The sequence below is a fragment of the Sciurus carolinensis genome, chromosome 3 (assembly GCF_902686445.1).
Source record: "Sciurus carolinensis chromosome 3, mSciCar1.2, whole genome shotgun sequence".
Lineage (NCBI taxonomy): Eukaryota > Metazoa > Chordata > Mammalia > Rodentia > Sciuridae > Sciurus > Sciurus carolinensis.
The window spans coordinates 55,162,971-55,188,448 of NC_062215.1; the positions used below are offsets into that span (position 1 = coordinate 55,162,971).

At 37.6% G+C, this 25,478-nt stretch overlaps 3 protein-coding genes across 3 annotated transcripts in view; 1 reads left to right on the plus strand and 2 right to left on the minus strand.

The window, feature by feature from the left end:
* Rabep1 (rabaptin, RAB GTPase binding effector protein 1) overlaps window positions 1-25,340 on the plus strand; it is a 132,225-nt gene extending 106,885 nt beyond the window's left edge. Inside the window, exons 12-18 of the mRNA XM_047544085.1 lie at window positions 6,850-6,948; window positions 14,260-14,400; window positions 16,932-17,121; window positions 17,906-17,961; window positions 20,798-20,896; window positions 21,862-21,978; window positions 22,689-25,340. Coding sequence (XP_047400041.1) covers window positions 6,850-6,948; window positions 14,260-14,400; window positions 16,932-17,121; window positions 17,906-17,961; window positions 20,798-20,896; window positions 21,862-21,978; window positions 22,689-22,790 — 804 coding nt within the window. The 3' untranslated portion in view covers window positions 22,791-25,340. The remainder of the gene's footprint in view (window positions 1-6,849; window positions 6,949-14,259; window positions 14,401-16,931; window positions 17,122-17,905; window positions 17,962-20,797; window positions 20,897-21,861; window positions 21,979-22,688) is intronic.
* On the minus strand, window positions 9,033-9,305 carry LOC124979628 (non-histone chromosomal protein HMG-17-like). The gene has a single exon (XM_047544092.1). It carries the CDS (start codon window positions 9,303-9,305, stop codon window positions 9,033-9,035), a length of 273 nt encoding a protein of 90 aa, XP_047400048.1.
* Window positions 12,413-12,951, minus strand: LOC124979627 (low molecular weight phosphotyrosine protein phosphatase-like). The gene has a single exon (XM_047544091.1). The coding sequence runs from the start codon at window positions 12,949-12,951 to the stop codon at window positions 12,475-12,477; it is 477 nt and encodes a 158-aa protein (XP_047400047.1). The 3' UTR covers window positions 12,413-12,474.
* Window positions 25,341-25,478: the final 138 nt, after the last annotated feature.

Sequence of the window (25,478 nt, forward strand, 5' to 3'; positions counted from 1 at the left end):
TTTTCTCACAGATAAAAATCTGTTTCTGGTCTTTTCATGGTATCTGTTTTATAAGTTTCTTTTTTTTTTTTTTTTTTTTTTTAATTAATATTTGGTTAGTGTCAGGGCGGTAATTCTCCTTCTCCCCTTTATTAGTTATTATTTGTTTATTTGGGGGATTGAACCTAGGGATTCTCTCCCACTGAGCTACATCCCCAGCCCCCTCCCCCTTTTTTTCAAATTTAGAGAGGAGGTCTCACTGATTTGCCAAGGCTGACCTCAAACTTTTGATCTCCCTGCCTCTGCCTTTGAATAGCTGGAATTAAAAGCTTGCAGCACTCTGCCCAGCTTTTTATTACTATGATTTGCATTATCACATACATATAAATAATCAAATATACACAGCTATATCAAGCATATCACAAGTAACATCTGTGTAACCACCATTTTTTTTTTTTTAATTTAAATCAGTTTTATTTAAGAATTTCCAACATTGACAACTCTTAGAAAAAGCATCCAAGCACAGGACACAGAACTGCAGCAAACAGCATTCTTATGGGTAGCTAACAGGCATTAGAACTTCCACCCTTCTTTGAGACACCTGAGCTCACTGGTGAACTCTGCTTCCAAGTACTCCTGCAAAGCACACCACAAGCTCAGTCCATGTTCTCAACCCATCAGCTTCAGTTCACGCTACCACACTTACATATCAGTGACAGAGGAGAACACACACCATACGCATTCACAGCAGTTGACAAAGGGGCAGGGGAAGTACAAGTATCATTTCACTTAACACATTCAACTAACGTGTGTAACCACCATTTTTATCAAGTTAAACAATTAACCAATATCCCAGAAGTCTTCACTTAAGCCCTCACCACTCACAACCTCCTCCTCAGAAGTAATCATTGTCCTAACATCTTAGTTTTAAATTAGTTTTGTCCATGTTCTAATTTTCAAAAGGGATATACAGTAGGTATTGTTTTGTATTTGTCTTCCTTCACTTGGTAGGGTATGAAAGTCCTGTCTCGATGCATGTGGTGGTTTTTTTTTTTTTTTTTTCTTTTTCTTTTTTTGGTACCAGGGATTGCACCCAGGGCACTTAACTACTGAGCCACATCCCCAGGCCTTTTTTTAGAATATTTTATTATTTAGAGAGAGGGTCTTTCTGAGTTACGTAGGGCTTCACTAAGTTGCTATGGCTGGCTTTGAACTCGAAATCCCCCTGTCTCAGCCTCCTGAGCTGCTGGGATTATAGACATGCGCCACTGTGCCTGGCTATTGGTTCATTTTTAATGTCATGTGGTTGTGCTGTTGTATGGCTATACCATAGTTTATCTATACTAATGTTGAACATTTTAGTTGTTTCCAGTTCTGGGATATTATGAATAATGTTACTTTGAAATTTCTGCATAAGATTTGGTGAACATCTTTCTTTTAGGTATATATCTAGGAGTAGAATATCTGGGTCAAAATGCTCAAAATAGCCAGACACAGTGGCATATGCCTGTAATCCCAGCTATTCAGGGGGCTGAAGAGGGAGGATTGAAAGTTTAAGGCCAACTTTGGCAACTTAGCCAAACCCTGTCTCAAAATCTCAAAAAAGGAAAAAAAAAAGGGGGGGGGGGGAGAGGTGATATAGCTCAGTGGTAAAGTACCCCTGGGCTCAATCTCTAGTACTGCAAATAAAAAAGGTCAAAATATGTATTTTCAGCTTTAGTAGATGATAATACCCATCTAAATAAAGTAGTTATGCCAGTTTATACTCCCACCTGCGATGTATGAGAAGAATCCAAGGTCTTGAAAACCTTCATTTTGTTGCTTTAATTATAGTCATTTTGTTGGGTGTGTAATGAAAGATATTTCACTGTGGCTTAGTTTGCATTTCTTTGATGACCACCGAAGTTATTTAACATTTTTCACATTTATTGGCTGTTGGGATTGTGTGTGTTGTGTGTGTATGTATGAGAGAATGAAAGAGAATCCTGTTCAAGTCCTATGCTCTTTTTTCTACAATTGTCAGTTTTATTTTATCCTTTTTCGTAGTTCTTGATTTGCTTGGTGTTCCTTATATGATCTCATTAGATAGAGCCTTTTGGTTATATGTGTTGCATACATTTTTTATTCAGTAGCTTATATTTTAAATAGTACCTTGATGAGTAGAAGTTCTTAATTTTAATGTCAAATTTATTGATCTTTATGGTTATTAATTTTTGTCCTTTTTTTAAGTCATTGATATACCTTTATCTTATTTATTTATATGTGGTGCTGAGAATTGAACCCAGTGCCTCACACATGCTAGGCAGGCACTCTACCACTTAGCCACAACCCCAACCCTGTCCTGATTTTTAAAAGAATCTTCCCTTGTACTGTAATTATGAAGATATTTTCATATTTTAGCTTATAGAAATTTCATTGAATGAAGTTGTTCATGTTTATATCAAAAATTTATGTGGAATTGGTTTATACATACATGCCACTATCTGTCCACTGTAGGTAATGGTAAAATTTTATGTTTTCACATATATAACCAAAGGGACGGGGGTGTAGTATGTACTTAGTAGCTTGTACAAAGCTTTGGGTTCAATCCCACAGGTAAATAAGTAAAAATTAAAAATAATTTAGACAGTTTGTTTACTGGCTAGTGAAAAGATCACTTTGTTTCCATTGCCCTGCAAGGTCATCTTTATCATTTATCAAGTGTATATATGTGTGGGTTAATTTCAGGACTTTGTGTTCCATTAGTCTATCTGTCTGTTTTTGTGCCAGATTCTATACTGATTTACAACAAAATTTCTACTTAGTTCTTTTTTGTTCTTTCTTCTCTACTGAGAGCCATCTTTTCATTTATTTCAAAGCATTTACCTTTACCTGATGAAGCTTAGTTATAATAGCTACTTCAATGTCTTTGATAATCTAACTTGGATCATTATGGTTTGGCATCTGTTGATTTTCTTTCCTCTTGAGAATTGGTCACGTTTTCCTTGTTCTTTCTGTGTCAAGTATATTTACAGTGTCTTGGGAATTAGGAGTATTTTATCATGAGACTCTGGGTTCTGTTAAAATTTTCTGGAGAATGTTGATGGTTTTGTGTTGTTTTGTTTTAGGAGGCATTCAACATGATTGGATTCAGTGCCCAAGTTCTCTCTTATTTATTTATTTTAATTTCTTATTTGTTTTTTTTAGTTACATATGACAGTAGAAGGTATTTTGCCATACATACATGGAATATAACTTCCCATTTTTGTGGTTGTACATGTTGTGGAGTTAACACTGGTCATGTATTCATATGTGAACATAGGAAAGTTATGTTCAGTTCATTCTACTGTCTCTCCCATTCCCATCTCCGCTTTCTTCCCTTTATTCCCCTTTGTCTATTCCATTGAATTTCTGTCTCCCACCACCACCACCACCACCTCCACTTATTTTGAGTCAGCATCCACACATCAGAGAAAGCATTTGGCCTTTGGTTTTTTGGGGATTGGCTTATTTCATTTAGCATGATAGTCTCCAGTTCCATCCATTTACCAGCAAATGCCATAATTTTATTCTTTCTTATGGCTTTTTAATATTCCATTGTGTAAATATACCACATTTTCTTTATCCGTTCTTCTATTTAAGGGCACCTGGGTTGGTTCCATAGCTTAGCTATTGTGAACTGAGCTGCTATAAACATTGATGTAGCCACATAACTGTAGTATGCTGATTTTAAGTCCTTTGGGTATATGCCAAGGAGTGGAATAACTGGATCAAATGGTGGTTCCATTCCAAGTTTTCTGAGGAATTTGCATATTGCTCTCCATAGTGGCTGACACCAGTTTGCAGTGCCACCAACAATGTATGAGTGTTCCTTTCTCCCCACATCCTTGCCAACATTTATTGTTATTTGTGTTCTTGATAATTGCCATTCTGACTGAAGTGAGATGAAATCTCAGGTAGTTTTAATTCCAATTTCTCTTTTAATTTTTGAATTGGTAGTTTCTCTAATGCCTGTTCAGTTTCCAAAGACTCTCTTATGCTGCTTTGGATCTGGTCCTTTATGCCAATTCATGGGTAAGTATAGGACTTTTGCTGGCTCATATTCATAATGGATCCTTTTTCTAGCTCTCATCTCTCTCAGATGACCCCCATCCTATCTGGCACACAGAGAGCCTGTTCTTGGCATTGTAGACAGAAAGTATTACCTTCTATCCTGCTGCAGCTTCACAACTAAGACTGCCCTCAGATTGATACAGTGAGAAAGTGGGGGGTGGGTGGAACAAATAAACAGGAAACTCTTTCCTGTATAAATTGCTTTTTCTGTTTTTGATTTTTCTTCCCAGTCTGTCTGCTTTCATCTATTTTTCATGGTTCCCAGTAATTGCTTTTTGTATTTTTATCCAGAGTTTTTAGTTCTCATCAGTCAGAGAAAGGTCATAGTAGCAGAGTCCATCTCAGACAGCACCTGAAGTCTTCATTCTCTCACATTTAATTTCTCAGAGATATCTTTTTCTTTCCACTTTCATTCAAGATAGACTTTTGCCAGTATTAAAATTCTCAGCACTTACGCTATTTTCTTTCAGCACTTGGAAGTTATTATTCCATTGCTTCTGGCTCCCATGTTTCTGGTGAGAAGTCAGCTATTGGTCTTATTGTGTCTTCTTTGAAGCTAAAATGTCATATTTTTTCTAGCTAGTTTAAAGATTTTCTTTTTGTCCTTTGTTTTTCTTTATTTTACTAAGCTACACCTAGGTATATTTTTCTTTATATTTTTCCTGTTTGGGATTCACAGTGTTTTCTGAATCTCTGAATTGATGTCTTATATCATAATTGGAAAATTCCCAGCCATTACATCTCTTTAAGAGCTTGTTTTTTGTTGAACAGTACACAAAGTGAAGTTCACAAATCTCAAGTGTATTGTTTTGATGAATTTTAACATATGAAAGATATTACCAGGATCATCATCCAGATCAAGATTCAGATCATTTCTCATATACCTCATGCCCTTTTCTAGTCAGTAAATACCCCACTTGCATGCATATAGAGGTGACCAGTATTATGCATTTTGACACTGTTTCGGTTATTGCTTGTTCTTGAGCTTCATATAATTGGAATTGTAGAGTGTATAGCCTTTAGTGTCTTATTTCTTTGATCTTCATCATGTCTCTTCATCCATATTATTCTCTGTGTTGGCAGTTATTTTTAATGCTTTGAATATTCTCTTACATTGATAAAATTGAGGGACATTTAGGTTGTTTCTGATTTTTGGTTGTCATAAGTTTTACATGAATATTCTTGTACATGTTTTTTGGTACACATGTAGGCTCATTTCCTGTGAGTACATCTAGAACTTAGGAGTAAAATTACAAGGTTGTTGCATGGGCTTATTTTTTAGCTCTACCAAATATTTCCACTAGCTGTATTTCTTCAAATGTTTATATGCATATTAGACTTTCTCATTTCATCTGTGCACCTTTTATGTCTGTATTTTCATTGTCTTTGTTTATTTTCTTCAAATCTGTTGTTTTTATTGCACCAGTTTTTTCTTCAAATGGATCTTTTCTGTAAACCCATCCATTGAATTCTTAATTAGGATAATTGATTTTTTTCAGTGTATTATTTTCCATTTGGTTTTTCTTCATTAGTTCTCTGGCAATTCTGAATTTTGTCTTTTAAATCTTTAAATAAGTCAAGTATCTAATAACTTACACATCTGGTATTGTAGAACTGTTTCTTTTGTCTGTTTTTAAGTATTTCTGTACTTATATTTGAGTGCTGCACACTGTATATAAAAAAGTTGTTGAAATAATTATAAAACCTAGGATGATGTCATTTTTCTTATGAGAGGAGACCTAGTGGTACTCACAGTGCTAAAGCATTTTAATCTAGTTACAGGAATTGGCATTATATGTAGTTAGGAAGGTTCGATTATTTAAAATTTTTCCCTTTCCCTATGGTTTGGCCCTTGGGGGACCCAACCCAAGTGTGGGATGTTTACTAGGGATCCCTTTGCTTGATAGGTCCTAGGCTCTTCACTTTTGCTACCCTATCCTGGGATTCTTAGACATCCTGCTCTGCTTTTGAGTGTTGTTATCTGTTTCTTCTGAGTTGGCACATGCTTCTAGAGAACTATATCAGATACTATACTCCCCACATGTCCCCAGCCTGGTCCTTGGCTCTGGGATTTTTTTTTTTTTCTTTGTTAGTTTTCTAGTGCCTTCAAGTAATATATTTTATACTCTTATACGGGTTTTCTGATTCTTAAGTAGGTTGGTTCACATTTTCTAATCTGCCACTGTTAGAATTCAGACAGTAATCATTTTAAAAACATGTAGACAAATTATTTCCATTTATATTATACTTTTTATGAAGGAGTCATCAATTTTCAAGTAATCACCTCCTTAGGAACATTAAAACTAATTCTAATTCAAAGGTGTTTAGAGTTCAGTGATGTTAATTGTGTATGTACTGCCCTTCAGTATTCCATCTTAGAAGATCATAGCCAGTTCAGAAAAGATTAATTTTTTTCCTTGAAATGTGTACATTTTGGGTGTGAAGGTGGCTCCAATTTTTATTGATTTTTTTAAAAATTTTTTTTTAACCTTTTAAAAAGTATTATCTGTAACTAGTTCATATGGGTTCACATCTGTCTAGAGAGCCATACAATACTGTTTGTTCATGGCAGCACATGAGTCATTGCTGCCTTGGATTATCTGAAAGGTTGATGCTTTGCATACAGCACATGAGCATGTATCTGTTAAAAGGAGAGAGAAATGGTTACCATGGACCAGTAAAATATCAATTCTGGACCCAGAATAATCAGAAGATGGCAGGGTTAGTTTCAGAATAACCAATTTGCTGTTTATTTTCCATTTATGCATTTTGTTTAAGATCTCTGCACTTGTCCTGAGAGCCCAAGCCTCAGAGATCTTACTTGAAGAGTTGCAGCAGGGCTTTTCCCAGGCAAAGAGAGATGTTCAAGAACAGATGGTAAGTCAACATTTTAAATACATGTTATATATGTTGTATTTATTTCTTTTCTATCTTGAAATCATTTGATATGACTTTATTACCCTGCTCAAAGTGGTTACTGTTACTTCTGCAGAGCCTATGGAATGTAAGTAGTAGATAAAATACTTTGAAGACATCTTTCTTTTTTTTAACCAGTCTCGCCCTCCTCAATCTCTCTATATTTAATGTAATTTATTTTTCTGATTTTGGAAACTTAAACACAATAAAAGTGTGGACCAGTGTTTAATTTTCAATTCCAAATACAAGCTAAAAAATTGAAATCTCTCATGAGTTTTAGCTGGTTCAGCTTTTTGAACAGTCATGTGCTTTTCCTAGACAGCTAATTTACTTGGAATAACTTCAGTAATTTTGTGGGGATGTGAAAAAATATATATTGTACCTGTTGTGGATTAGGGGAACTTTCTGAAGGCCATCAATTCTGAAAGGGATGAAAGCAGAGAGCTTCAAGAGCAGGGTTGACTGGAACCTTTACAGAGATGTTCTCAGGTTCAGGCCTCCTTCCTTACCAACTTGGCTATATTTGCATCATTCATCCTTTTTCTCAAAGTTGAAACCCTGCATCTGGTAGCCTGGGTAAATTATGGCAGAGTTGGTCCTATTGGCATGACCATACAAAGCTGCTTCTTACTCAACTCTTCTAGACCTGACAGTTTATTTTTTTAAATTTTTTCACATATTTATTGGTGTATAATTATACTTAATAGTGGGATTGATAGTTACTTATTCATACAAGCATATGATATAACAATAAAATTTGGTCAGTATTTCCCCATTTCCTCTCCTCCTACCCCTCACCCCACTCCTTTCTTTTACTCTACTGGTCTCCCTTTGATTTTCATGAGACCCCCTTGCCCCCCAACTTTCTATTCCTTTTCCTCTCTAGTTTTAGGGATGACTGACTGAAAAATAAATAAATAAATAAAAGAAAAGAAAAGCTGTAGGTGGAATGGTAATGATTTGTTTTTGATTGGCATTCAGCCAGTGTTTGGAATGACCTTTGACAAATCCCTGAATTCTGACCTCATCCTAATCATTGACTGAAGAGTTCAAATTGTTTCTGTAATCAGAGAACACAATATCACAACTGTTAAATGCTGACAAGGTTCCCTTGCATCTTCTTCCTTTTTGTCTTTTGGAGCCCCTCTTCCTTTGAAAACACTTTTCAAATTGATTCCACTTTATTTATTTGTTTATTTTTTTCCAGACCAAACCCGTATCCAGCTTTATTAAAGATACTTTTCATAAACAATCATGGTATTTCAGGCAGGACATGGGCAGACAATTGTTAACAGTATACAACAACTTTCAAACTCCCTTCTTCGATGGACTACCAAAATCAGAAAGCCACTATAAAACCCAATGAAATCTTCATTTGATTCTCTGAATAAGGAAAGTTTAGAGTGAGGGTTGACATTTCACATTTAGCATGTTGTTAAACAACTTTTCACAAGCCGACCCTGACTTTCAGGAAATGAAATGAAAATGGCAAAAATTATTAATCTGAAGATCCACAATCTAGAAAAGGAACTGTTGCTCTTCTGAGGGACAATATCTCAATGATGTCACTGGGAAGTCCAAATTGCCAACACACTGATAAAACCAATTGTTGGAAGACAGGTCCCAACAGGTCTGAGTTTAGGGGAGTTAAGTCTATGCCGATGGCAGAGAGGGAGAGGAGGACATAAGATGAATTTGAGTTTTTCCATACCACAAGGCGTTTGTGCCAAGGTGGCTATGTGTGCCAACATCAGGGAATCCTTCCTCTTGGGAGCCAAGAGGAAGTCTCTCAAAACTAGCAGGGGAAGGTGTTTTCCCCAACAGCAATCCAGCTTTGGAGACATTCTACTAGTGACGTATGCTCCTTCCCCCGAAAACAATAATAAAGTGTTCTGTGTGCTAACAACATAGCTTAAAAAAATAAATAAATAAAAATTTTAAAAAAGTAAAACAAAATTCTGCATTTTTATAAAACTTGATAAAAAAAATAGTATTTCAAACCATACAGTCACCAGAAGTACACAGTTGTCAAAAATGCACACACTTCACTTGGCATCTCCAGCACCTTCAGCTTTCTGTGCCTGGTCTGTTTTGGCATCTCCATTTTCTGCAGGGTTATTCCCATCCTTGCCAGCATCGGCTTTTCCCTTTTTCCCTTTGGGTACCTTCTCTCCCTTTTTTGCAGGGACCTTTTTAGGCTTGGTCTCTGGCTTTGGAGGAGCAGGTTTAGCAGACAACCTTGCTGATATTCTCTGTGGTTCGTCCTTCATCTTGGCTTTATCTCCTTTAGCATCCCCTTCAGCCTTTCTCTTGGGCATGGTGGCGACGGCAGTGGGACGCAGGCGCTGGATGCGGGGATGCAGCGGCGCATGGCTTTGGTTGGTCCGGGGGTTGTTCTCGCCTCTTCTTCTTCACACTGCTCCTGATTCCACTTTAAACAAATGTGTTGCATGTGACATTGGAGAATTGTTGGAATTAAGGTTGAGGTCTTGTTAACTCTATAATCTTTTATCATTTTCTCAAAATTAGCATGAGTGGTTCTTTTGCTGAGAGAGACGCTCAATCTCTCAGACCCCTGCAGAGTGACTATAATAGTACTTGGGAATCTGAATATTTTCCCCTAATATTTTATTTTGAAAAATTTCAAACTTACAGGGAAGTTTATGGCATCAACTCTTAAAAGACCTTCACGTCAGTACACCAGTTGCTAATATTTTGCTACCTCAGGGCACTTGCTGCATACATTTGTATCATATGTGCTTATGTATGTTGTGGTTTGTGTTTCTGCTGAACTATTTGGAATTAAGTAGTAGACATTGTGATACTCCTAAATATCTCAGTATGTATCTCCTAAGAACAAAGATGTTCTACATGACCACAATACACATTATATTCTTAAATTTTAGCTAATTGTCCTTAATTTCCTGGATTTCTTTTCTTCTTCTTTTTTTGGTGTAGTGGTTGTGACTTTTTTTTTCCTTTCTTTTTAGTTTTTTGATTCAGGAACCAATCAAAGATCACATATTGCATTTTGTTGTGTTACTTTAGTCTCCTTTAATCTAGAACAGACCCTTTTAATGACATTAAGATGTTTTTGAGGAATCCAATACAGTTACCTTGTAGAATGTTTTAAGCTAATTGTCTTGCAGAATGTATTTGTCTGATTCTTTCCTCATGATTAAGTTCAAGTCAGACATTTGGCAAGACTATTACCTAGATGAAATGATTCAGGGGGAAGTATATAGCATTATGAGGCACATTATTGTGTCCATTATTGATGATGTTAATTATGATTTGGTTAAAGTGGAGATAAAATAGTTTTAGGCTACATCAGTATTGCTATTAACAGTTAATTTACCAAGTAAAATTTAACATTTCTTTACAGTTGTTTCTCCACTTAGAATGTATCCAAGGTAAAGGATTACAGTTTGGGTACTGTGTTCAAAGTTACTGAGTTGAATTTTCTTTTTGGTTGTATTATCAATTTGATACATAGTTGTTCCTATTTGTATTACTTTTTCATATTTGTACTTTCTTTCTTGATTACTTTTTAAAAAAAATATGTGGCCTTAGGGCTGGGGATATAGCTCAGTTGGTAGAGTGCTTGCCTCGCAAGCATAAGGCCCTGGGTTCAAATCCCCAGCATCACCAAAAAAAAAACAAAAAAAAAAAAAAAACGTGGCCTTGTTCATAAAACTAAATGTGTATACTCAGGTCTCTCTTCTCTTCCCTATTCCTTTCACTCAATTTCCATCCACTCCATATATAATCATGTCATTTGTTTTGGGCTTTTTTCTGTTTTTTAAAATTTTTTATTTTTTGGTATCAGGGATTGAACCCAGGGGTACTTAACCATAGATAAACATCCCCAACCCTTTTTTATATTTTTTAAAATTTTGAGACAGAGTTACTTAGGGTCTTGCTAAGTTGCTGAGGCTGGCTTTGAACTTGTGATTCTCCTGCCTCAACCGTGCCTGTAATTGTGCGCAGCTGTTTTTGTTTTTTTTAAAATACTAGGAAGAGAAAGAGGAAGAAAAAAGAAACACTCATCTTCTTCTTTTTCTTTTTTCATATCCAAAAGGTACTAGGATACTAATATTTAGTTATAAATGAATGGAAAGTGATCATAAAACACAGCTGTTTGTAGCCTAAAGAAAATAAGAGCCAGTGGAGCTCGACCAAAGTCTGCACATGATCTTGACTGCCTACTTGCAGCCTGTTTGTCCTTCAGAATGCAGCTCATTCTCACCTCCTCTTCCTCCTCCTAATTAGGTACCCCTTTGTCTTTTTATTGCTCAGTACAATTTTTGTTATAGCACTTTCTTTGGTATACTTTATCTACTTGACCTTTAGCTTTTCCAGGGCAAAGTCCCTCTCTCTTTTTTTCCTTTATATTCCCCATGGGCAGAAAAACACCTATCACAGAGTAGTAGCTGCTGAATAAATGTTAGGTGAATGAGTAATCTGCATTATGTATACCCTCATCGAAAATGATTTAGGATTAAAAATTAGCAGAAATTAAATATTTTTATAGAACAGTAGCTTCTACTCAAATTAGCTAGAATAACTCTTTATTTGCATTTTTATAACTCCCCAATTTATTTTGAAAACAATCTTTTCTGACATATATCCATGTGAATTTGAGATTGTATTGAAATTACCTGTATTTACCTATAGCTTTATTTAACACTCATGAAACACTTAACATATCAGTACTTAAGGACACAACATAACTGCTTATTTTTTTCACACCTAAGCCAATTTACATTTGACATCTGGGTTACCTGTGCATATAAAACAAACACGCCCCTCAACCAACCATAGGATATACTGCAGACAAGTGTCCTTTCCAGATATAATTAAATTTTTGGACACAAAGTGGCTCAAATGGGAGCAAATAAGCTGACCTCATGAAATAAACCAGACAAAATCCAACAAGTACTAAAGGTGCTAAAGATTAATCCTACCGGTCTGTCTCCTATCATGTGCACTGTGTGTGTGGGAGCTAAAGACTCACTGTAGCCATGGAGAGCTGCTATGGATGGAGGGAGTCACTGTGACTCTGTACACAGGTGCCCTGCCTGCACTGACCAGCCACATACAAGCACTGCAGGAAGACCAGGCCATCCAACCTTGCTGGGCTCAGAGGCTGACCTGGGCTTTCAGGTTGTGTGTATGTACTTTGCAGTGTGGTACTGTTGCTGTCTCCTTGCTTGCTCCACTACCCTGTAATCAGGGCAAAGTGGAGGCCCCACTAGTATAAGAACTCTCACTACACCCCACAAACTGTCGAGTCCAACATTTTTATTGATTCTTCTGCAGACGCAGCTGGCTTCCAGCTGTAGTGATCTGTCAAGTCAGAGACAACAGGTCAGCTGAAGGGGCAGGTGGGTCCTCGGGCACAGGAGTAGCAGCATACCAGAGCACAGGATGAGGATGCAGAACATGGATAAGGCGAGTCCCCAGCTGGTGGCGGTCACTGTGGTCCTAGTAGGCCTTCTCCAGGAAGGCTTTGCAGCACCTGAGACACTGCTGGTACACCACTCCAAAGTCAGCATCGTTCCCATAATAGGGATCTTTAATAATGAGTTGTTTCTGTGGATCATAGCTTCCAAGTAGTTCAATTTTAGCTTTGCAGTTTTTAACTTGATTAATTTTTCTATTCAAATCTCTCAGATTGCTTTCATCCATACACAACATATAGTTGAATGTGGTCAAATCTTCTTTGGTCAGCTGTCTTGCCTTATGGGCTGTGCTCATGCCATAATTTCCTAGGTAGTTCACAGCTCTTGGGTCCGGGGCATGGCCCACGTTCCAGTTGGAAACAACACCGCTGTCAATGGTCCAGTTATCTAAATTGTTTTGATCAGTTACAAGTTTTCTGAAGACTGCTTCTGTGATGGATGACTGGCAAATGTTACCCAGACACACAAACAATATGGACTTGGGACCATTCTCCGCCATCTTCAAACGCAGACACTTGCACCCAGCCACTGTCTACAATAACTTTAAAAAAAATTTTTTTAAAGTTGTTGATGGACCAATACCTTTATTTTATTTATTTATTTTTATGTGGTGCTAAGGATTGAATCCTTTGCCTCACACATGCTAGGCAAGTGCTCTACCCCTGAGCTACAACAGCAGCCCCTAGAATAACTTTTATATTGATAGAAATTAATATGAAATATCTAAAATTATTTTACACATGAGCAAGCGGAAGAAATATAAGCATATTCTATTTTAAAAATGAGCTTCTCAAGGACCATGTTAACTGAACTTAGATCCTCTTGATGACTTGCAGCATTGGGACTGCTGGGCCATTCACAATGATTCTGATTTTGAGCAGACATGTATGTAATGGAAGAGGAAGACATTGCTTTTTATTTCTCCATACTTCTGTTCAACACATGCCATAGGGACATAGGAGTTGTCTTCGAGGACATACTTCATTTTGTAAGGTCCTTTTCTTTCCTTCCTTCTCTTCCTTTCCCTGGAGATTGAACCCAGGGGTGCTCTACCACTGAGCTACATCCTTAGCTTTTTTTTTTTTTTTGTACTGGGGATTCAACCCAGAGGTGCTTAACCACTGAGCCATATCCCCAGTCTTTTTCAAATTTTTAATATTTGAGACAGGTTTCTTACTAAGTTTCTTACGGCCTTGCTAAGTTGCTGAGGCTGGTCTTGAGCCTCCTGCCTTAGCCTCCCAAGCTGCTGGAATTTCAGGTGTATGCCACTGTGTCCAGCTCTCAGCCCTTTTTATTCTTTGAATCAGAGTCTTGCTAAGTTAACCAATCTTGAACTTGTGATCCTCTTGCCTCAGCCTCCCAAGTAGATGGGATTATAGCCTTTTCTGCCACACTCCTCCATATAGGCCTTGATTCTATTGGTCACTTCCACTGAGCTGGAGATCCTGGTCTTTCTGTAGTCCAGGGAGATGAGGGTAGGGGGAAAAACTCATTTTTTTTTTTTTTTTTTTTTTTTACGTGATGGGCTATAATGCCAGTACAAAAACTCATTATTTTTTAGCTTATTAATAGAAATACGGGAAAATGAGCTTAGGTGCTTGCCTTGTTGCCTATCTCCTTGTTGAATACAAAAGCTGCAAATCAGAAAAAAATTCCGAGCTGCTCTTTATAAGTCTTGCCAAGTTTTATTACATACCCCTTCATCCTCAAACCTCATTGGGTTTGGCCTTTATTTTTTCCTGTGGTCTGGCTATCACCAGACTGGAGTTACCTTTCTGGCTATGATTTGTATCTATTTCTATTTCAGGCAGTGCTGATGCAGTCACGGGAACAGGTTTCAGAAGAGCTGCTAAGGTTACAGAAAGACAATGACAGCCTCCAGGGAAAGCATACCTTGCACGTATCCTTACAGCAAGCAGAAGACTTCATCCTCCCAGACACGATAGAGGTAATGTATTTCCTATGTGATCCAAAATGTAAACAAGTAGGTTTTTTGAAATGACTAAATTCTTTCTTAAAACAACTTTAATGAGGTATAATTCATTCACCAAACAGTTCAGTCTTTTAAAGTGTATAATTCAATGTTTTCTAGTATAGTCACAAATAAGTGTAGTCACTATGACAGTCACTTTTAGAACATTTTCATCACCTTAAAAAAAAAAAAAAAAAAAAAAAACCCTTACCCTTCAGCTATCACTCCTCTTCCCCCTCCCTCCCATTAACCAACTACTAATCTACCTTTTATCTCTATAGATTTCCCTATTCTGGCCTTTCATGTGAATGCAATCATACCATATTCCATAGTATTTTGAGTCTGATTTCTTTCACTGGGCAGCACTTTCTTTAATGACTGAATAATACTCCATTGTATAGATGTTTTGTTTATCTGTTGATGGACATTTGGGTTGTTTTCATTGGGAGGAAATCAATGCTGTATAACATCCACATACAGATTTTAGTATGGACACGTTTTCATCTTTCTGGGGCATATACCTTGTAGTGGAATTTCTGGGTTATGTGGAAACTCTGTTCAAGTCATTGGAATCATTGAACTGTTTTCTAAAGCAGTGATACAGATCCATCTTGTCTTCCCATCAGCAGTGTGTAAGGGTTTTGATTTCTCCACATCCTTGCCAGAACTTGTTATTTCACTTTTTGATTATAACATCCTGTTGAGTTTGAGATGGTAACTCATTGTGGTTTTCATTTGCATTTCCCTAATGACCAGTGGTATTAAACATCACTTCATGTTCTTATTAGCCATTTGTATATCTTCCCTAGAGAAATGTTTATTTAGGTCCTTTGCTAATTTTAAAATTAGATTGTCTTTTTTCTTACTGAGTCATAAGAATTATTTATATTATATAGCTATATGTCCTGTATGAGATATAATTTGCAAATATTTTCTTCCATTTGGGGGGTTGTCTTTTTTCACTTTTTTGGTGGTATCCTTTGAAGCACAAAAGATTTTAATTTTAATAAAGTTCATTTGATCTGTTATTTTCTACTGTTCCTTGTGCTTTTGGTGTCATGTAAGAATGCTTTGCCAAATTCAAGATCTGTGTAGTTATTCAGAACCAGATGGAGAGAATGCCAGAAATTAAATGTTTGTAGGCTCCTTATATTTGTTTTTTTGTCTAGTTCTTAATACGTCATAATACATCACCATCTTTCTGTTTATAAGGAAGAGTCTTTGGGTCACTTATATTCTTCTGTGGTTGGATGAATATGGGTTACAAAACCAGTGTCCTTCAGAAATTTGTCCCTTTAACTTGATCCTACTTTTATACCCTTTTCTTTATTTATTTTTACTTTTATTTCTAGATATTTGAACACATAAAAAATATCTTCTTGGACTAAACCTATTAAACCCTATAAGCAATACAGGCAAAGATGAGATTTCTTAGAGCAGTTTTCAAAATGAAATAGAAAAATGTTGTTTGTAATTTTTTTCTTTTGTTTCTTAAATTATAATTGTTAAAAAGTATTTTAAAATTAAACAGTATATAAATTTATGGTTTGGGTAAGTTTCCCTTAATCCTGCTCTGTAGATTCAACCTCTATAGTTTGGATCTCATTCTTTTTTCTTATGTTCATGTTAACATTATTGTTATTTTTTACTTTTATTTGATGGTTTATAAAGATTCAGTTGTTTATGTTGCCTTTAACCCCATGCAGCCCCTTCCCCCAGCTTGTTCTTTAGTTCAGAGCCTTCCTCCTTGCTCAACTGGGCACTGCTCATCAGAAGAAGATATTGGGAAACTGCTTTGCTCTCGGCTTAAAATCACTGTACTATCACCTTCTGCCTCTGTTGTTACACTTTTCTCTTTTGTCAGGAAAGATTTCTCTGTTCTCTAGAAACTTTTTATTCCTAGGTTTAGAAAGTAAGAATACCATTTTTTACTTTACAGTTACTTTAGGATATAATTGGAAATATTTCTAGAAGAAGACAGAACTAAAATTTAGGGGAAAATAAGATTTAAACTGAATTTATTATAGAAAAACAACTGATCACCTTAGAAAGCGTCCTTTGCTACTTAGCTCTGACCTGATGTAGTATTTTGCCTATGGTAGATGTTCATTTTAAATGAATAAATAGGTAAGTAAGTAAATTTTATTCTCTTAGAGTTCGCACTTACTCCTGAGGGTTTTTTTTTTCCCCTTCACTTAAGCTATTATTTCTAGTGAACCTCATATTGTAAGTCACTTAACATTTTAATTATTTTACTTATGAAATAGATTGAGGGAAACATGTACTTCACAACACATTTTTGACTGGAATTGTCTTACTTCTGAAACATATTGCATGTTAACATGACATGTGCCTTTGAAGCCCTATGTGGGTTAAAGATCAAGCTTTAATTTTTAAATCATGTAAAACAATATCTGAAATTCTGGTTTTAGAAGATCTTTTGTTTCTTTTCTTTATTTCCTTTCACTCTCTAACAAATCCAGTAACCACTTGTTTCTTGAATCCAGGTACTCCGGGAATTGGTATTAAAATACCGTGAGAACATCATTCATGTGCGGACAGCAGCAGACCACATGGAAGAAAAGCTGAAGGCTGAAATACTTTTTCTAAAAGAGCAGATTCAAGCAGAACAGTGTTTAAAAGAAAACCTTGAAGAAACTCTGCAACTAGAAATAGAAAACTGCAAGGAGGAAATAGGTGAAGATTAAAGCAATGATGTGTAGAATTGGTTACTAAATATAACTTTTCCTTTCTTTTTCCTTTTTTTTTTTTTTTGTTGGGGGTAGTGGTACTGGAGATTTAACCCAGGGGTGCTCTACCACTGAGCTATTCCCCACCCAGCCCTTCATTATTTTTATTTTGAGATAGGGTCTCACTAAGTTGCTGAGGCTGGCCTAGAACTTGGGATCTTCATGCCCTAGCCTCCTGAGTCACTGGGATTAAATAAAACTTTTCTGATTGTGAGAAGTATGGAATGTAGAAAATAGGAAAGTATAGGAAAAAAGTAAGGACTCAACCCATTTTTCCAGATGTTCTGATATATTTAGTAATGGCAACTAAAAAACTGAAAACAAAGAAAATAAAATTTAAAAAAAACAACTTGTGTTTTTTAGGAACTCTAATGACCTTCCTTTGTCAGTTACTAACAGCAAACAACACTGGAACCCACACCACTGGGAATGTGATTAGATGGGTGGTATTTCTATGCAGAACTTTGATGTGTTAACTGCTAGGAGTATCTTTTCCCCCTGACAGTTACATGTGGATACTTGATGGAGAGGTAGTTTATAACAGTGCCCTTTCATGTGGCCTCTGCTTTTACCTGAGCTTGATTATGAGGCTGCTTTGTTGGGGATAATTTTGAGAAAGGAACTTCCTCCCCATGTTTAGTTTATATTTGAGTCCTTTGGTGTAGTTTAAGAAAAAAAATTAATGCACAATAATAGATGATTGCTAATATTTCTCCCCTTTTCCCCTACAGCTTCCATTTCTAGTCTAAAAGCTGAATTAGAAAGAATAAAAGTAGAAAAAGGACAGGTGAGTCATAAGTTTAAAATTAATTCTGTCAACAACCAGTTGTTATTTAATCTGTCTTAGAGCCAAGGAATAAAAAATAGTTGAGCACAGTACTTGCCTTTAAGGTGGACTACATTGGGACGATCATAAAGAACATTCATTGAGAGCCTCTTGTGTGTCAGGCTGTGTTGACTGGAGGAGGTATCGGGGAGAGGAAGACTTGACTGTAGCCTGGAGTTTCCAGTGTCATGGGAAACAGGCTGACATGGTGGTCCTGACATGATGTGTGCGTAAAGCTACAGTAGGAATGTAGAAAACTTTTCTAAATAGGGCATACTTTCTAGCTGGCTTAGAGTCCTATTCTAGACAGCAGCAACACCTATGTCAGATGACCCCATTCAATTCCTGGCTTTCTCATTGCTTTACTCCTTTATTTCTTTATTGACCTCCACTCTGTCCTGCTTAGCCAGTTCTCATCTTCCTAGTCTTACTCCTGCAGGCCCTGCTGCTTACTTCCTCCTGCCCTTCACTTCCCTTAACTTTTAACTTTTCCTTTCTCTTGGATTAAGTAACTCCTTCATGGCTTTGCTTTCTTTCCTTTCAAGCTGCAACTTAAACAACTTACCTCTTCAGCTAGTCTCCCATGCACACTCTCCATTCTCCTTGTCCTTCTGCTGCCTTCGTTTAACTACTGACCAACTCTGGCTTAGACCTGGTGTCCCTGGCTATTGATGCCATCAATTCTACTCATGCTGTTAGATGGGTCTGTGGTGCTCCCCGTCAACCTTTCATTTGTCCTAAGGTGTGCCTCTTCCATTACCTGTGGGGGCTATTTCGGTCTTCATCACCTCAAATCCTTCATGCTCAGCAGAGGCTGAGCTTACTCCCCAGTCATAAGGCGGGGCCATCTTTAGGCTCCTCAGTCACTTATTCTTCTACTCTGATTCCCAGCCTTCTTGTTTCTTGAGAAAATGATGACCTGTTTCTCACCATAGTATGTCACTGCATAGGTGCTTTGATTGAATCCCTCTCATGTTTTCCAGTCTTGGGCTTTTTATTAATCTTTCCTATTACTCACAAACATGTTCAGATGTCTCCCATTAAAAGGGAAAAAGTTTATCTTTGGATTGCAGTCTCTCAAGCTACCTTTCTTCTCTTGACTGCCACAATTTTTCTTTTTAATGCTTGGGATTGCATCCTCGTCCTCACATATGCTAGGCAACCACTGAGCTATATCCCCAGCCCTTGTTTAATTTTATTTTGAGGCAGGATCCACTCAGTTGCCCAGGCTGACCTTGAACTCTGGATCTTAAACTGTCCTGCCTCAGCCTTACAAGTAGCTGGGACTATATGCTTACCTGGCTTTTGTGCAACATCTTTTTTTTTTTTTTTTTAAAGGTATTGGGAATTGAACCTAGGGCCTCACACGTGCTAGGCAAGTACTCCACCACTGAGCTATACCTCCAGCCCTTCTTATTATTTTTTTATTTTTTTTTAAGGCAGGGTCTCACTAAGTTGCCCAGATTGGCCTTGAACTTGTGATCCTCCTACCTTGCTGGAATTATAAGTGTGTGCCACTGTTCCTGGCTTGCTGATGTTCTTGATGAGGGACCTCATAGGCAGTCCTTACCTGTTGCATGCAGCCTGCCTCTGCCTCTACCTCCACCTCCCCTTGGCTACTATGACTGCACTATAGAGATGACCGGCTTTCAGGGCTGGTAGTGTGTGTGAAGCCCTGGGCTCAGTCCCTAGTGCCAGGGAACAGGGGTTGGGAGTAGGAAGGGGTAGGAGGGGGAAATGAACAGTCCTATCACCTCATCATTTTACTCCACTGTCACCTGTGTGGGTTCACTCACTTCTTACCTTTTTTTTTTTTGGCCGTGCTGGGGATGGAACCCAGGGCCTTGTGCTTGCAAGGCAAGCACTCTACCTACTGAGCTATCTCCCCAGCCCTTATCTTACCTATTTTAAGAGCTTGTTTCCTAGCTGGGCGTGGTAACACATGCCTGTAATTCCAGGGGCCTGGAAAGCTGGACAGGAGGATTGCAAGTTCAAAGCAAGCCTCAGCAACTTAGGGAGGCCCTAAGCAACTCAGTGAGACCCTGTCTCTAAATAAAATACAAAAAGGGGGAGTGGGGCTGGGGATGTGGCTCAGTGGTTAAGTGCCCCTGGGTTCAATCCTCAGTACCAAAAAAAAAAAAGAAAAAGAGCTCGTTTCCTGTCTCCAAAATTTAGCATCTTGAAGTTCATCTCTATATTAAAAACCAGGTGATCTTCAAAAAATTACAAACTTGACTATGACTTCTCTGGTTGAAAACCCTCCAGTGGCTCCCTTTATCCACAGGACCAAGTTGGTATTCCTTAGCCAGCCAGAGATCTCTTCTTGCCTCACATGCTTCTCCAGCCTCAGCCTCCACATCCCCAACACTGCTGTGGTTAAGAACCCACCACCATTCCTGAAGGCATTTTTATGAATGCCACCCGTTGCCCTTTTTTTGAGTATATCTTTCTTTCTTCTCCGCCCTATAAAAATTTTCATTTTTTAAGAGTGAAGCAGCTTTTCTTCTAGGAAACACTTCTCAAGTTTTGTGGCAGAATTAAATACTTCTTCCTTCTGTGTTCACATGCCACAATTATATACATGTCTGTGTCTCCTAATTTCTCCATCTCTAAGCCTTAGAATATGGTAGGTACCCAATAAATAGTTAAAGAAAGAATAGTACTGGAATTAAAACAGAATCTAGACATTAAAAGGTGAGAAGTACATTCCAAACATAGCCTGCAGGCTTCTCTAGGCAGCATGCTGTGGCCTACACGGAGTTTGTGAGGTTCAGCTTTTTCCTTTTTAATTTTACAGTTGGAGTCCACATTCAGAGAGAAGTCACAACAGCTTGAGAGTCTTCAAGAGATAAAGATCAATTTGGAAGACCAGTTAAAGAAAGAGACTGCTGCTAAGGTGATATTTTTGTGGTCATTTAACTTAAAAATCTAAGAATATAGGATCACATCTTGTTTACAAAACCAAACCAAACCAATATTGCCTCTATGGAATGTCACCTTCTAAAAGTAGGGAAGACTTACCACTTGCAAAAAGAAAATGAATTAAATTGGTTAGAGTTGGAGTAAATCTTCACTCCACAGGCACTGGAGTTCTTGTCATAAGCTTTAGTAGGCCATACTGGCCATCAGGGCTATTTTTTTATTTTTTATTTTTAAAAACTGCATTTTGATTCATTGTACACAAATGGGATACAACTTTTCGTTTCTGTGGTTGTACACAATGTAGATTCATACCATTCATGTGTGCACAGGTTAATGATGTCTGTCTCATTCCATATTTACTGCCTGAATTTTGATTGGTCCAGTTAGAAGGGCATGTGACTAATTGTGGGGGAAGTTGCCTAGAAACCATCTTAGTGAGCTGTGTGGTCAGACATTTAAGTGCAGAAATGCTCTGTTGGTGTTGTTCAATAGCCACTTGTCTTTAGAAAGGCAACACTTCACATCCTGCTGAAGTTTTGTGGTGTAAGGAAGACTGGAGGTAGCAGGGGCTCTCTGGGACATATTTTCTGAGAATTTTCCTGGTGGATGTTTGTTGTGATTGTCAGAGGAAATTCCTGAGGTTTCTGTCCCTGTTGCTGTGACAGCTACTGGTCTTAATTACCTGTTTTTATGTTAATCACTGTTACCAGTTGCTGGTGGTAGCTGGTGCAGTACTTTAATCCATTTTTTTTATTCTGGCTTTTGTATCCAGTTCATTTTAGAACTTAGAGCAAGTAGCTCTACCCTTGCCCTGTAGATAAAGAGAGATTATTGGTATGTGGGAGATTTCTGCCCCAGTAGTAGGTAACAAGTTTAAGTTTTTAAATACTTCTTACCTCTCCCTCTTTGGCATTAACATTCAGAACTTTTATTTTTTAGGCTGCTGTTGAGCAACTAATGTTTGAAGAGAAGAACAAAGCTCAGAGATTACAGACAGAATTAGATGTCAGTGAACAAGTCCAGAGAGATTTTGTAAAGCTTTCTCAAACCCTTCAGGTGAGGCATTTGGGGAACCACTGTGACACTCTGTGGAGAGAATCTTGCTATCCCTCACTTGAGTACTGGAGTAGCTAGCAATGTAGTAATTGCAGCTGCTTTTATGTCTACCCCAAATATCCACCTAGACAGTCAAGCCAGAATCTGCAGACTTGATCCCTTTCCTCTATACCTTGATAATTCTACCACCTTAAGAGTATAAACTTGTATTTTATGTCCAAACTTAAAAAAAAAAAAAAAAAAAAAAAAAACCTACTTATAGTTTCCTGCCCAGAGCCTGGTGTTCCCTCTGGTAAACTTCCTTTTCTCCCCCTGACTCCTTTTCTTGAAGGCCCAGCTTATGTTTGTCCTCTCAGTGGAAACTTCTAGGTCCCTGAGCTGGGTCTGAAGTGCCTCCTTCCTCCACCATGCTCCCTTGGTACTCTGTCAATGTCTTGTGACATTTAGTAGATTGTCAGCTTGTTTTCTTTCCAGCTGAACTGTGGCTTCTTGGGGATTAAGAGTCAAGTCTCCATAATCCCAGCATTTACATTTAATTCCAGAGTGTTACCTAGTAGCTTTGGGGAATTTTAACAATTAATTGTTCTTGCTTCCTCCATTCTTTGAAGTGACTACTCTGGTGAGTTAATCTGCTACATCTCAGCTAAATCAAAGGCTAAGAAAATCTAGGCAAGGGACCACCTGCACTTATCTCACCATTGTTTCTCCAGGTGCAGTTAGAGAGGATCCGACAAGCAGACTCCTTGGAGAGAATCCGGGCAATTCTGAATGATACCAAACTGACAGACATTAACCAGCTCCCTGAGACATGACACCCTGACAGCAGGATTCCAGCCTGCACTTTGGGGTTTTTAACTCATCTTTAGAGCAACATTAATTATTATTTAACTCTTAACTGAAGAAGCAGAAGTCACAACAAAAGGAAGATTGGAGAAATGCTTATTTCTGTGAGAGAAGACTGCAGCACAGGGACAGCCAGCAGCCAGGGTGATTTGCAGCCAACAGACCTTTCCAATGAACACTAACCAGACTCCGGGCTTGATTCCAACAGGTGTGGAATCAGATTTGGTGATAGAAAAAGTGCTGTTTCTTTGCCTGATTTCTCCAACATTTTCAAACACATTTCCTTACCCTAAAGCAACTTCCCAGTAGTGTTTGGAATTACATTTTCTGTTCATAGTGGGAGAATTTCTTTTTCTGTTGTCTACAGCTCATCAGTAACAGTATTCAGATAGCAGACAGAGGTGTAGTATGCTGTATGAATATTTTATATTAAAATATGAAGTTTGAGAGCAGGCCATTGGCTACTGACTGTATTTCCCTTGCTCAGTGCATTTTCTTTTTACCATTTTATCTTATACTGGAGGACTTTAAATGCTACTGAAACTTGCCTAAGAACTGTTAAGACTGTGGCAAACCAAACCAATTCAAGTACAGAATTAGGATTTGAAAACTTGGATAAGGCTATAAATATATATATGTATTATTGGAAGTTGAATTTAAAGGAAAAGCACAAGAAACTGTTTGGAAGCACTTTTTCTGCATATCTGGAAGATCTTCATGGGCCCCACCGGTACCAGGGTAAAACTGAACTGGCACCATCTACTCTTTTGAAGTGTTTTAGTCTAGTTATTGGATCAGTGAAAAAATAATAAACAAGCTATATCTGACATCATCTACTATATATTTATAAAGCTACTTATTTTCAACTTGAATCAGTGGGCTTGAATACTGTTTGTTTTAAAAGCATTAAATACAAAAAAGTAATGAGGTTTAGCAGATATTTACTTTGTATTTTCTTTTATAATTCTGACCTAGAGCATAAGTGACAATGCTCACAGTGAAGTTGGGGGGAAAGCCAGTTAGTATATCGATCAGTTTGGAAATTTGCTTTGTCATTTTCCAAGAGGTGAGATTCTTGTGTGAAGAAAGCCTCAGTGGAACAGGTTGTCTTTGCCATAGCTTCATGAAGTGTTGCAAAAACAGTAGATTTGTGTCATGCTCACTGTTCACCTGCTGTAGTACTGCCCCAAGAGCAGCTAGTGAAAGGCTCTACTGTTTAATTCACTCTGTATAACATTCAAAAGTAAAAATGTTTTAAGTACTTTTTTATGATTGGTGTTGAATAGCAGTGGGATACCTGAAGGAACCTTATAGGAAGTAGTGAACTATGTTATAAATGAAGTCAGTATGGACTTGTTCTAAAGATCTTTCTTCCACAGGATAAATAAGGACTACATTACATCATCCCATGGATTATTTTTGTGGTCTTGCATTCATGATTATGAATTTAAAAGTACATACTAATTATGAAGTAGTGCTAGAGGCTTGTCATGCATGAAACATTTTAATTGGTTAAAAGTCTTTTGTATAAAGTGCTACTTGGTTTAAAGGAAACATGTCCTCTTTGAGTTACAGGGAATATTATTAGTTACAGAATATGATTTACATGTTTAAGACTAGTTCCTTTCATAGACCCCAAGCCAATTTGATCCATATTATTAAAATTAGCACTATAAATCATGAGGGGTAATTTTGTTACCTTTCTGAACCATTGTTCCCAGTTAACTGCTGAAGCACCTTATAGATTTTTTTCTCCAGAAGATGGGTACTGGAGCAATAAAATTGTGATTAGGGAATTGTGGCAGATGCCAACTGTTGTAATCCACTCAATTAAGAAAAATATCCTAGAAAAACCCAAACCAAGACTACATTTTAACAGTCTATTTCTGGTATGAAACAAACTGCTTGTATCCAGGTAGGAAACAATTCTTTAAATGGGGTTTTCTACATAAGATGAGATCTGATTTAGAAGGTGGAACTTATCCCTTCTAGAGAAAAGATCAGTTGGGTTTCACAGTTGTTCCTGTGCTTGTATTCAGTCTGTGTACACCTGTTCTCTCGCATGTCTAACCCGATTTACTTCTTACTTGTAATGTACCTTACCATGTGGTTTATAATTGGCAGTTACTTGGCCATTTCTAGGCAGGCATGGTATTACCTTTCAGAACTCCTATTGGCAGGTATAAAAAGATGTAAAACTGAGACAAAACTATATACTGCCTACCAAGCTATTTCTTTCTTCCTCCCTTTAAGGTGCTAACACTTGCACCTACTCAGTAGACACACAGCACAGCCAAACTCAGCTCTGAAAGGTAATAGTGCCTGCAAGAAGTGAGCAGAGGTGGTCTTGGCAATTGTGGATCTTTAGCTCTGCTCTGAGCAGATTGCAGGTGTAACTGTTTGCTAACTGTACTGAAGGCGTGTCCTTAAGAAGAAAGTGTTCGAATTAAAAAAAAAAGCTGCTGCCCAGTAGACTGTGTGGCCTTTTCCTTTGAATTTTAGGGTTCTGACCCGCTTCAGAGTCACATTTCTGGTGTTGCTACTTTCAAATAGAGCTCTTATTCTTGCTTCAATATGGAGAAAGCTCAATAGGGTCAATGAGATCTGGTAGTGTGCAGCTGAAAGCCTGTGTCTTGGGGTTGCTTTGTTTTTTAAAA

Bases quoted from the DNA above. Each gene is read 5' to 3' on its own strand.
- LOC124979628 (XM_047544092.1), bottom strand. From the start codon at position 9,305: ATGCCCAAGAGAAAGGCTGAAGGGGATGCTAAAGGAGATAAAGCCAAG.
- LOC124979627 (XM_047544091.1), bottom strand. From the start codon at position 12,951: ATGGCGGAGAATGGTCCCAAGTCCATATTGTTTGTGTGTCTGGGTAAC.